Source organism: Talaromyces atroroseus, assembly GCF_001907595.1.
Source record: "Talaromyces atroroseus strain IBT 11181 chromosome Unknown scaffold_20, whole genome shotgun sequence".
Taxonomy (NCBI): domain Eukaryota; kingdom Fungi; phylum Ascomycota; class Eurotiomycetes; order Eurotiales; family Trichocomaceae; genus Talaromyces; species Talaromyces atroroseus.
In genome coordinates, this window is record NW_017971452.1 from 208891 (window position 1) to 221061 (window position 12171).

The 12171-nt window shown below is 46.5% G+C and overlaps 5 protein-coding genes across 5 annotated transcripts, besides 1 other annotated feature; 3 read left to right on the plus strand and 2 right to left on the minus strand.

Moving 5' to 3' along the window:
- Positions 1–549: 549 nt before the first annotated feature.
- UA08_09316 (hypothetical protein) lies at positions 550–1673 on the plus strand (the record flags this gene model as incomplete). Its single annotated transcript, XM_020265245.1, has 2 exons — positions 550–1442; positions 1496–1673. The coding sequence occupies 2 exons, from the start codon at positions 550–552 to the stop codon at positions 1671–1673; spliced, it is 1071 nt and encodes a 356-aa protein (XP_020115581.1).
- A 329-nt stretch (positions 1674–2002) lies between these two features.
- On the plus strand, positions 2003–3741 carry UA08_09317 (hypothetical protein; the record flags this gene model as incomplete). Its single annotated transcript, XM_020265246.1, has 4 exons — positions 2003–2265; positions 2333–2743; positions 2919–3394; positions 3470–3741. 4 exons carry the CDS (start codon positions 2003–2005, stop codon positions 3739–3741), a joined length of 1422 nt encoding a protein of 473 aa, XP_020115582.1.
- Positions 3742–4487: 746 nt separating this feature from the next.
- On the minus strand, positions 4488–6061 carry UA08_09318 (hypothetical protein; the record flags this gene model as incomplete). The annotated part of the gene is made up of 4 exons (XM_020265248.1): positions 4488–5301; positions 5363–5670; positions 5731–5832; positions 5888–6061. 4 exons carry the CDS (start codon positions 6059–6061, stop codon positions 4488–4490), a joined length of 1398 nt encoding a protein of 465 aa, XP_020115583.1.
- A 1193-nt stretch (positions 6062–7254) lies between these two features.
- Positions 7255–7491: a repeat region (Identified by RepeatMasker using a combination of RepBase library and repeat library created with RepeatScout).
- Positions 7492–7650: 159 nt separating this feature from the next.
- On the plus strand, positions 7651–10414 carry UA08_09319 (hypothetical protein; the record flags this gene model as incomplete). Its single annotated transcript, XM_020265249.1, has 5 exons — positions 7651–8085; positions 8148–8325; positions 8389–9489; positions 9547–10078; positions 10297–10414. The coding sequence occupies 5 exons, from the start codon at positions 7651–7653 to the stop codon at positions 10412–10414; spliced, it is 2364 nt and encodes a 787-aa protein (XP_020115584.1).
- Positions 10415–10728: 314 nt separating this feature from the next.
- On the minus strand, positions 10729–12053 carry UA08_09320 (hypothetical protein; the record flags this gene model as incomplete). Its single annotated transcript, XM_020265250.1, has 4 exons — positions 10729–11100; positions 11192–11572; positions 11631–11905; positions 12005–12053. The coding sequence occupies 4 exons, from the start codon at positions 12051–12053 to the stop codon at positions 10729–10731; spliced, it is 1077 nt and encodes a 358-aa protein (XP_020115585.1).
- Positions 12054–12171: the final 118 nt, after the last annotated feature.

The following is a 12171-nucleotide window of genomic DNA, read 5'->3' on the forward strand; positions in this document are numbered from 1 at the left end:
ATATACGATAGCATCGCAATTGGCTTTTCTTTTTTCAAACATCACGCCATTCTTAGCCTGCTGACGTGCATGCGTCAATGGCGCGGGGGTATGTGCTGCTGAGAGTGCAGAGACCTGCGTCCAGAACCTGGGAAAAAGCGAAGAGGCATACGGTTTTTTCGGTTGTTCCGCAATTTTGACGCACATCGCGTGCAATTGACAATCCCGACCCAGGTAAGTATTCCGTATTGGGTATTAACCAACACCTTGTATGTCCACAAATCTGTCTGTACGGTATAGCTGGGAAATTTGATTTATGTTCTATTGACAAGCAAATCTAGTACATTATTCCGGAGTAAACAGGTGAACAGGCACGACGAATAAATACGCATTGTCTTATCACGCCTGATAACGACTTGCCTGTACATACGACTATGTGGCCTTATCTCACGGCGTTTTCTCTCCCTCACACAGCTCCAAGCCTAAGCAAAGAGATTTTCTTGTTACCAGCATATTCCTTTTTTGACATACAAAATACACCGTCCCACTTAGTGGTGAGTAATTGAGGCAATGGCTGAAACAAAAAGGTATGCCCTCGGCGACTTCGCCCTTCAAAGCGGGGAAACACTGCCGGAGGCATGGATCGCATACAAGACATTCGGCGACTCTTCTCTTCCAGCCGTCCTGTACCCATCGTGGTTCTCAGGCGCCATCTCCGATAATGAGTGGCTTGTGGGTGACCAAATGACTCTTGACCCCAAGGCATACTTCATCATCATCCCGGCCTTGTTTGGCAATGGCGAGTCGATTAGTCCCTCGAATTCGGGCATCAAGACATTTCCAAACATCACTTTCTACGACAACGTAAAGGCACAGCACCAGTTGCTCGTCCAGGGACTAGGAATCACGCATCTGCGCGCCGTTCTCGGTTGGTCCATGGGGGCAGCCCAAACATTTCAGTGGGCAACGCAGTTTCCAGACTTTATGGATATAGCTGTACCGTTCTGTGGCTCTGCCAGGACTTCTCTGCACAATCAGGTCTTCCTCGAAGGCGTCAAGTCTGCGTTGCTGGCAGCAAAGGGCGAGTCCTCTGCTGGCAGTGCCCAGGGCCGCGTTGCTGACTCGGCAACCAGCCAGGATAGGATATGGTCGGAGAAGGCAAGGACAGTGGGCTTAAGGGCTTTCGGACGCGGTTACGCTGGATGGGGGTTTTCGCAAGCTTTTTACCGCGAGGAATATCACAAAAGATTCTACGGCGCCCGAGATTTGGAGGATTTTATGGTTACATTCTGGGAATCTTGGGCATTAAGCAAAGACCCCGAGAACTTGCTCGTCATGATCCACACCTGGCAGTCCGGAGACGTGAGCAAACAAGAGCCGTATAATGGTGATTTCGAGAAGGCGATGGCTGCCATCAAGGCCAAAACCTTGATATTGCCGTCAAAGACTGATTTGTACTTCCCGTAAGTCAACGAGCAGGGCCACATTGGCGACTCCCGGACTAATTCGTGCACAGACCGGAGGACTCTGAATATGAACTAGCATGCATGAGCGAGGGAGTGGGCGCCTTGGATGTTTATCCCTCTATCTGGGGACACTGGGCCGGGGGGCCACCTGGTAGTGTGGAGGATATGCATTGGTTGGACGAACGTCTGAAGAAAATCTTCTTGGAAGCACCTGTTAGGCTCGTTTAGGGCAGTGCTGTAGTTATCATAACTTGATGCGTTGTACAAATTTACACAGAAGTATATACGGTACATCACTGTGGCAGTATTTCCAGGATACGCGATGAGAGTGCTAAAGGAAAAAAAACAAAAATGCAAGTCCGAGGAAATTACCATGTTTATCATAATCTACGCGTGTTTCCAAGCCAAGATAGCCCGCCGAACCACTAGGCAGCACATCATCGTCTCCCAAAATCACTCCATCTTGGCGGTTGACTACAAAACGCAACCATTGCGTCTGGATGTGCGCTGTTGGAAACAAAATTGAAAATTGGATATCTGTTCCAGCAGTTTCCGCCATGGAGATAGAGAACGCCAAAGAAACCACCCAAAATGTCGTCCAAGAAGTCACAGATTCACCCCTGTCCTTCAATGGCCCCGAACAAGACCGTGACGGTCTATGGCTGAAATTCCTGACTTTGGCCAAATGGTATCCAAAGGACATGCCGCATCTGGAGAAAAAGCTGGTGCTGAAACTGGATTTGCTGATTCTTGTCTTTGGGTGTCTCTCGTTCTTCACAAAGTACTTGGACCAGCAGGCCATCACAAATGCATACGTCTCGTAGGTCGTGGTATTTCCAATCCCCATAGAGCTTATGTACCGGTCTAATAGCGTCTGTGCTATCTAGCGGAATGGAACAAGACTTGCACTTGACTGGAGATGATATTAACTATATAACCGCGGTCTTTTGGACATCTTATTGTACCTCTATGATCCCAGCGTGCTACCTGCTGACCCGGACTCGCATCAATATTGCACTTCCGACAATGGAAGTCCTTTGGGGTCTATTCACGTTTGGCTGCGCCTGGGCCCAGAACTTGAGCACCATTTACGCTATGCGGTTCTTCGTTGGCCTTTGCGAAACTTGTTCTTTTACTGGGGTCATCTATGTCATCGGGTCGTGGTACAAGCCAGGTGAAATTACGCGTCGGGTTGCCCTCTTCTTTATTGCCTCGCCTCTGGGAACCATGTTTGCGGGATATCTGCAAGCTGCTGCATATACGAATTTGAACAACACTGATGGATTGGCTGGGTGGCGGTAGGCTCTGTCACCTACCAAGTTACCATCGACTCCTAGCTAATCCATTCGCGAACCAGATGGCTATTCATTATTTGCACCATTATCACGGTGCCAATATCTATCTTGTAAGAAAGTTCCGTGTCAGCTTTTGCTTAAGCAGCACTAGCTTACAAAGCACTTACTTTCTAACTAGGGGCTATATTGTCTTCCCCGACGTACCTCACCGGAAAAGACCACGGTTCTTGACTCCTACAGAGCACGCGCTGGCCAACAGTCGCCTTAAAGGACTGATTGCGCCCAGCCAGCTAACGGTCTCGCGCGACATCTTCAAGCGCGTGCTGGGACGTTGGCACTGGTATATCTTTGTCTTCCATTGGACTTTGATGGATCAGAATTTCACCCCTTACTCAACCCCTTTCAGTCTCTATCTCAAAGCATATCCCGATATCTACTCTGTTTCTCGTGTCAACACTTTGCCCACAATAGCCACGGCAATCTCTGTTATTGCCGCTGTGGTCTCCAGCGTTGTCGCAGATAGAATGCGGAATTGGTGGATTCCTTCTATCGTTATCAGTATTCCGGTTTTGATTGGGCTTGTTTTGCTTGTCATATATAATGTTGGGGAGTCTGGTCGGTTGGCGGCTTTCATCATCACTGGATTCGAGGGAGGTAAGTTAATCTTTTTCTTTTTCATTGATTTTTAAATAATTCCAGTATTTCTTGATAATAACAGAAAAAAAACAGCAATCAGCCCACTGACCATGAGCTGGGCAACCATCGTCATGGCCAACGACGCGGAAGAACGTGCCGTTGTAACAGCCAGCATGAATGCAATCGGACAGGCTATGGCGGCGTGGACGCAAATATTTCAGTACCCAGCAACCAGTGCACCTCGCTTTTCCGCAGGCTTCATCTCGAACCTGGTAACTACGATAGCCCAGATTGTTAGCGTTGGAGTGATTGCATTTCTTGCTAGACGGGATGAGCGCAAACGAGCTTGGATATCTAGCGCCTGAATCTAGTTCTCCTGTTATTGAGAAGGAAGGGCACAAATTCAATAACACACGGCGAACCTAATTGTATTCATCGGATATGCTAGATTAGTCCAAAACTATGTCAGACTGAGATTTGGAAGATACTATCATATCTAAACCTTGCGGGTGTACTTAGAATAAAATTGGGCTAGGGCTACATAACTCGTAACTTCCGAAAAGGGATTGGAAGGGTAAGGAATGTTGATGTCCACCGTGCTTTGCGGCCATTGAGATCCTGCATTGCATAGCATGGAGTGATAGTTGGCTCTTCTCATTTTTTCGATACATAGTTTTCAAATTCTGTTTTCCGGCCCTCAGCATATATCACTCCCTTAGCGGGAGCAGGAACTAATATTGCCCACGCTTTGTAGGCGACAGGGACTACTTGGTTGGAAGTTAATTACACTAATGTGGTAATTTGAAGCATGCGGAAGAGCAGAAAATACGGACTAGACAGTCTTTCTAAAGATGATGAGAGTTGCCTTTCAAAGTCTTCCTGTAATCATACTTATCATCATTATGTCTTACACTTAGAGAAGCTTAATGGTTTCAAACGGTTCTCGATATCCTTAATGATATGGTGCTAAATAGCTGAAAAAATTTTATTTTTGAGACAGTAATGTGTCAATGCATTCTGAACTGGTCAATCAATACATATAGTAATAGTTACTACCATAACCGTTGTAGTCCATCGGCAAATGTTGATTAATGGCTGGGAGGCTCAAAAATCAAATAGCAAACTCAAACGCATATGCCGTGGTCGTATCCGTCTGATAGACAGGAAATGTCACAGTATTGTCTGAATATGTATGAGCAACCACCCCGAGATTGGTTGGCCCATCTACTTCACCATAATGGGTGTCATCGGCGTTTACTGGAAAGCCCCAGGTTTTGATATCCAACGTGCCACTCGTCGGCAAATCTAGAGATGAAAGATCGTTCAACTGCAGCTCCCATGTCCCCTCGGTGATGCGTACACCAACGAGAACACGCGCATACCCATCGTCCCCAACAGTGGCGTAGGCATCTAGCTTGAGGTCGGACGAGGGCAGGGTGCCAACTCGGTAACCAGTCATGTTCTGGTAATAGTACTTGTATGTTTGGTAATCGCCATTTGGAAAATAACCCGTTGCAGTGGCTGAGTAGCTGCTGGTGTCAGCACCGGGCTTAGATAACAAAGACGCCATGAAATCGTGCAGTTCGTAGCCACTTAGCCAGTTCCCACGCAGACCGTGGGCGTCAATTCTCTCAAGCTGAGAAATCCACCATGCTGAACCCGCAGGAACTTGTTCGTCGAAGACAGCATATTCGTTGATGTTGATCGGTTTCGAAGGTAAACCGTATGTAGATTGCCAGTACAAGAGACCTGCGTGCGAGGAAAGAAGGTCTCCAGTGCCACTCTCCATATGCCAGGCATATTGATCAGGGATGCTGTCGTTGGCTGCTACGAACGATGCCCATGCTTCCCACCAAGTATTGCTAGCGAGGGGCTCTCCAGCAGATGCCGGACCGGAAAGTAGGACATCAGTGCTGAACTCATCTCTAAACTAGTGTCAGCCAGTATCCATAAGGAACATTTCCTGCGCTAAGAGAGAAGACCAACCTAAATTTATAGTAAGTTCTCCCCCACATTTCCAGGTACTGCGACTGACTGCGACCCCAGAATCCGGCTCCATCAGGCTCGTTCCACAGATCGACAATCAAACTGGTTGTCATATCATTGTCTTTGAGATCCGTGAACAAATAAGACAAGTACTCATCCCAACTGGACCAGTCCCCATCATCTCCTGGGTACGGTGCAGAAGAGTTTTGTGTGCCGTCCGCCCCCCAGAGGTCGTGGATCAGTAATATGAAATTTGCGCCATATTCTCGAGCGGTTTGATAGTTTGATAGAACAGAGGCGAATCGATTCTGTAGGATTCGTGTTTCATGAATTGATTGTAGTAAATCGAATCAAGAACTAAACTTTACCTCATATTCCGCTACTCCCCAGATCCAACCTAGGCCGGGAGAGGGTATCTGAGCACCACCCGCTCGTTCATAGTTGTATCCAATGTCGTTGTAGAATTCAGACTTCTCAAAGGTCAGCGGATTCATATGCGTAGTGAGCATGTTACATATAGCATACCGGGATTTGGTTCAGGGTGTTTGGGATTCCGTACAACAAACCCGATGCCAAATGCTGCGGGCTGCCTGTATTATTGGAAAAGTTGACTTGAGCAGTCACTGTATCTCTCTTTTGTGCTGGGCTCGCTAATGTAGTAGCTGCTATGAACAGCTGGGCTATGAAGGAGGACCTCATTTTGACGAAACGGGGTAGGTAGAAATGCAAAATACTGGACAAAAAAAAATAAGTGATGAGGTCTCGGATTGACTTCTTAGACATTCTCACTCTACGTAACCTTTTACTGTTTTATATTCGAATTTGATGCTCATAACCGCATGGGGAAGCCCATACCACGTTCCGGTGGAGAGGTTCACTATCCCCAAACAGCACTCAACAGTCAACTCTCTGGCGGATGATCGATTTGCAAAGAGAATCACTCTACCTTGAGCGGTGGGCAACATCCACAATAAGGTAGCATTATGATGGCCACATGCAACCGTCTTGGCTTAGTATTCGGCTCTTGATCACTTGTAGGCATAGCACAACTAATACACGGCCCCGCCGGAGTATTTCCATTCCCTATTTATAGCCCAATTAACCGTGACAGACATGATTCTATGCCAAATATGTACACTTCTGGGCTTTTGCAGGCATATGCCTTTGCGTTCTGCGGGTTTATCCGGTACCGACGGGATGTTTATATATTTAGAAAGCAGCTTTCTGAAGGTTGGGTGTTGCAGGATCTTATCAAGCACGTTTTGGGTTTTAAACTCGATATTAACTACCTACCCAAGGTGTCTCCTGCAATTTTCATTCGTTTACATAGACAACAAAGCAAATTGTTTGCGAGTCCGCAGAATGTGATTATTAGCAGCGACCTTCTATGCCATCCGACGTCCACTACAAGTAACTACAGTAGTTTATTTCTTGCCGCTGAACCGCTTGTCAGGACGAAATCTTCCACAGACCATGACGATACCTCTATACTTGAGTATCCTGACGCAGTGTCTGGATAGAATGAAGGGCGGAATTGAATCTGGCTATGAAGTTGGAAGAAATATCAAACTCCCTTGAATGAATGTTGATCTTGCTGTGTGCGCTTGACTTAATATGGCTAGCGCCACGTCCCCCGCTAGGCTGCATGTGGAAGGTCTCGTGATTGGCTAGCGCAGCCACAGTGACATCACGGACATGGCTGCGATAACGTGCGGCACATTTAATTGGCTGACGCTGGTGAATCTAGCACAATAACAGGTAATTACGCTGTTTGTTATGCGATATACCTTTATTAGACTAGTGCAATACATAGGATGCAGCGCTATCATATCTGTGCGGTATCCGGCGGGTATTGATGAGGCATTTTATCCAGTTATGCACATATTAGATTGATAACAACGGATTCGGAACGCGGTATAAGCTAGTATTGGGAATACTATATAATCTGCTGCATATCTAACTAAAGAGAATGTCCAGGATCATTTGAGCCCATATTTATAATCAGAATAGGGGTCAACTAGGACACGTATCCGATGCCTATTCTGGCCTATTAGGTGCACCCCGGAGAAATACCGTGTTGGTAGTGGATTACATGCTGTATTCGGAATAGCGGTCATAATCCGCTGTCAATTGAGTATTTATTGCTATCTCCCCGCTGATGCCTACGGGTCTTCCACGACATCAGTATGGTTGATTTATTATATCTGCTACATTGTGTAGATTTCGCTCTTCGATTTCCCGTTGGGTCACACCTAGGTAATTTTTGAGGATCCTGCCAGCTGCTAAACATGTCCCACCAGTGGGCTCTTCCCCAGCTTCGCGAGCTTCTGCCTCTGGATGATAGCGAGCACGAGCAAATTCTAGCACATGCCAGCACACTTGACGATGCTGAAGCGGCTCAGCACTTGCAAAATCTTCTCGGGGACTCCACAAAGTCTCTTGACTTTATCTCCTCTTTCATCAAGCACCGCGCGAACATAAAGACCCAGCAGGCTGTTGAAGAGAAGAGGGAAGTCGACCTAATAGCAGAGAAAAAGTTCAATATGAACGGCCAGCTTCCAATGACAACTGCTGGCCACGATAACAATGCCCCGGACTTTGCTCCACCACCGTATACCACTGCGTCCGACCGGACAGTGGCGAGCAATTTGCAACGGCCTGTCGCTGCTTATAAGCATACAAACAGTCTCACGGAAGTGAATCAGTGGCGTGCAAGAGATGAGGTATGGAATTCTTCAAAGCCATACGTACACCTGTGATGTCGTACTGACCAATCACTTCAAAGCAACAAATGCTGCAACTGCTGCAACAAGTTCAATACCAGGTTCATATTTACAATAGCGAAATCGAGCCTGAGCACGACGTGGATTATCCCTGTGCTTGTCCCGTTCACCAATACCAAGCGAAAAAGTGGCGTCGATTTGGCGTGCAAAAGGCGTGGGCAAAGGCAGTGATGTATCCAGGTTAGTCCTCTTGCTTGCGAAGAACTTCTAATACTTGACCGACTACTTACTTTAACCGAACAGGCGAAACATTTTACAGCGACTGTGCCAATACTCTCCTGACTCTTACGAATCCATATAGCTTCAAAGTAATGTCTCCGTATGGCCCTCGCCAAAGTCTCTTCCAATCACTAAGGCCTATACCGAGATATCATGCTCAGTTCATTCATCAGACTATCAGACTTAATGCATCCCTTAACGATGAGGCACAAGCCAAAGTCGACGCACTCGAACCAAAAGAAAGCATATGGAATGAATTTGATTTGTCCCTTTCAATGGAAAAAGTTACTTTTAGGGATAACATATCTAGCGATGATGCAGCGAGTACATCTCAAATGGAAAACGGAGGGGTCCCCAATGGAAAACGACAAAGTGTTGTGCTTCCTGCTTCGGGCACAAAGACAAATCCTACGTCGAAATTGTTCAGTCTGAGAAAGGCAATGGGCGTTAAGTCGTCCGAGGAAAAGGCAATTGACAGGGCAAGGGTTTTACGAGAAGAAATTCTTCGAGAAGAGCGTGGACGATGGCCTGATCATGAGTGGCGACAAATTGTCACCAATTACCAACAGAAAGTAGGCATGATCAACAAGATTGCTGATCTTCGAGCTCGCTGCCCCATTCAATATTTGCATCTGCTTAAAGCCGGATATTTCGAGCCTATTCCCGTGGATTGGGCAAATCTGGCTTCCAATCCTTTGAAATTTAGCATTGAAGCGGCATCGGGATGGCGAGGCATTACGCCAAGGTGGCGAGGCTTTGAGGACCTGGCAGAAGAGAGACTGTACTGGGTTTTGAATCATCGGGAAGGAAGTACTGGCGCAGTGATGAAGCCCGACTTCATTTCTACAATGAATATGGCTATAGCCAGGATGTCTCTAGCGGTAGAACCACCGCCACTATATTTTTCCGCCGACGATACTTGTCGAGTCCAACAAACTTCTTCAGAGTATTCCAAACAAGTAATGCCAGCTCCATTCAGACCATACGATCGGCCCGAAGTCCCGACAGATGACACAATGATTCTCTTAGATGTTTCTGGATCCATGGGCTTTGATCCAGTTCGCCCAATTTACGACCAATATCTTATCACCCAATTCGTGAGATCTTATCAACCAAAGAACAAAGGTGAGACTACTATACAGATGTTGACAATGCGGAACATGCTAACAATGCTTGGGGTAGATGTCGCAAAAGCTATTATTCGCCGCTTCATAGATGCCTTGGCGAATCATGACCGTTACCAACAGGATGGTTACGACTTGGTAACATTTGCCAATCATGCCGAACATATTGGCAGCATAAATCAGAAGAATTATGATGCTATGTGGCGCAATGTGTCCTTCGGAGGTGGTACACGTGTCATGACAGGGTGGCAGAAAGTGAAAGAACTCCATTTTCGAAAACATTCCAACTCAGCCATTCACCACCCTATATACGGATGGCAAGCCGGCCCAGAAACTCCTATGCTTAGGCTGCTGCTACTCCTAGATGGCGAAGCTATCGACATGGACGAATTTGAATTGGACTTGTTAGGACTAAGCTGGGCACATGTGACTATCTTTCTGATTGGGGTTGATGGATGTCCTCATCATCATCGGCATGCCAACGAATTGCAGCGTATAAGCGACGTTAATCATCATGTCTCATTTGTAGATGCGCAGGGGAACTGTCCGGAGCGATTTGTTACTCACGAGTTACTTAAGCGGCACCTCGGGTATGATATCACGATGCAAGAGTTCGAGCAAATGGAGGGACTGCCTTCTTATTCAGAAACTTGATAAAGCCAGGCTTAGTTGAGACGAACCATGCAAAAGACAATATTTCCTCCCATTGCTACATGTTTAGGAGGGTTTGTCAAATGGTAATGGTCTGGAACATTTCACAGGGGAGTATTGTAGGGCACGGAGCCTGAACAACTACACAGTGACACAGGCGAGAGTCCTTCAGAGATTCCGAAGTACGCGATAGACAAGACAGGCAGCTTCCAGAAGTTGAGGACAGTGATGAGTCTCCGAAATCTCAGGCAACTAGGGCCACCGAAGACACGTGAACGTCTGCCTCTCTTCTAAGTATTTCGTGATGCAGAGTAGTCACAGGGCTATCCTGATAGCATAAAATTGCTAGGCAATGTTTCTTTCGGTGAATCACAACAGATTCGTCGTTGGCTAGATTGGGTAAGCATGTTCAACTTGAACGCAGCGACATGTGGTAATATGAATTCCTTGTATATATATGACATAGTATTTCTCCTTGCAATGATATCATAATATAGTCCAGGGTGTAACAAAAGTAGTTGTAGATACCGCAGGTATTGCAGTTCAGGTAACCGAAGGATCTCAAGTCTGACTAAAATACGCTCTAACCTTACAGCTTCGAAGCTTCAATTCTACGGCCAATTTCATCAAATTCTATCTTCTCTCCGGTAATCAAACTCTCCTGAAGAGCATAACCAATCTTTACCGCACTCACTGCACCTTCTAGCTTCATTGGCGGTTGCGTGTTATCCAAGCAGCAGGCTGTAAACTCATTCGCCTCCGTGATAAAGGCTTCTCGGAACCGGCCGTAATAGTCTGCGGGGATTTCACGTCTTATTCCAGTGGATTCGTAGAGATTAACCAGATTCAACTGAGGTTGGGTGTTGATTGCAACTTTGCCTTCAGTTCCAAAAATTTCTGTGGTGTCTTCCTGACCCGCGGCCATCATGCGCGAACAGTAGAACTGTGCAATTTTTCCACCCTATACTTCGAAGTCAGCTGTCTTGTTCTATGTAAAAAGGGTAATATAGTGCATATGATCAAAGCTGGAAACAAAAAGCCAAAGAACTCACATAAAATTCAATCGTTCCTAAGGCATTATCTCGGTCGTTGTGCTTCCGCAATTCAGGCTGGACCGCTGTGATTCCCACGGCAGAAATGCTCTTGACGACGCTATCTTCGCCAAAGAACCACAAGGCGAGATCAATATCATGGATAGAACAGTCGACAAATATACCACCGCTGAATTCGGCATACGCAACGAAGAAGCCGGAGGGATCCAGCTTATCGCAGGTCTGCGATCGAAAAACCGAAGGTCTGCCAATATCTCCGTTTGTCACTCTTTGATGAGCATCACGATATGAAGCATCAAAGCGGCGCGAGAAGCCGCAAATAACTTTCTGTCGCGGATTCTTTTTGAGCGATTGTTTGTACGCCGTAACTACCGATTGCGACTGAGACAACAAGGATCAGATAAGAACTCCAATTACAAAGCTGTCAAGGATGTCGTACAATGGTTGGGCTTGTGCTTAGTGGTTTCTCGCAGAGCACATGTAAGCCCTTCTCAATGGCTTTGATTGCTTGTTCGGCGTGCACTGTGGTTGCACTGGCCACCACTACGGCTTGCAGTGTCGATTCCTGCTTGAGCATTTCATCGAAATCTATGTATGTTCGAACGTGCGCAAACTCGCTTTTGGCGGCATCTAATTCGGCTTGCACAGGAGAGCTGACTGCAATCAGTTCTGCGCGAGGAGTGAGTGTAGCGAAATGGCGTGCGTGGCGCAATCCTATAGTATGAGTTTTGTATTAATATTCATTTCAAGCGAGCATTGTTAGACAGAAACAGAAGGAATAAAAGATAATAAAGAAAAATAAACACAATTCACCCATTCGCCCAAGACCGGCCACCGCTACTTGAAGCTTCTCGGATGACATTGCTTTCGCGTTTCTGTGATAATGGCGACCAATAACCGAGGAATATAGTGACGTTACGCAGAGAATCCCCCGAAGAATAAATAAGCTACAAAGCAGACATGCTGATATTTATTTGGGC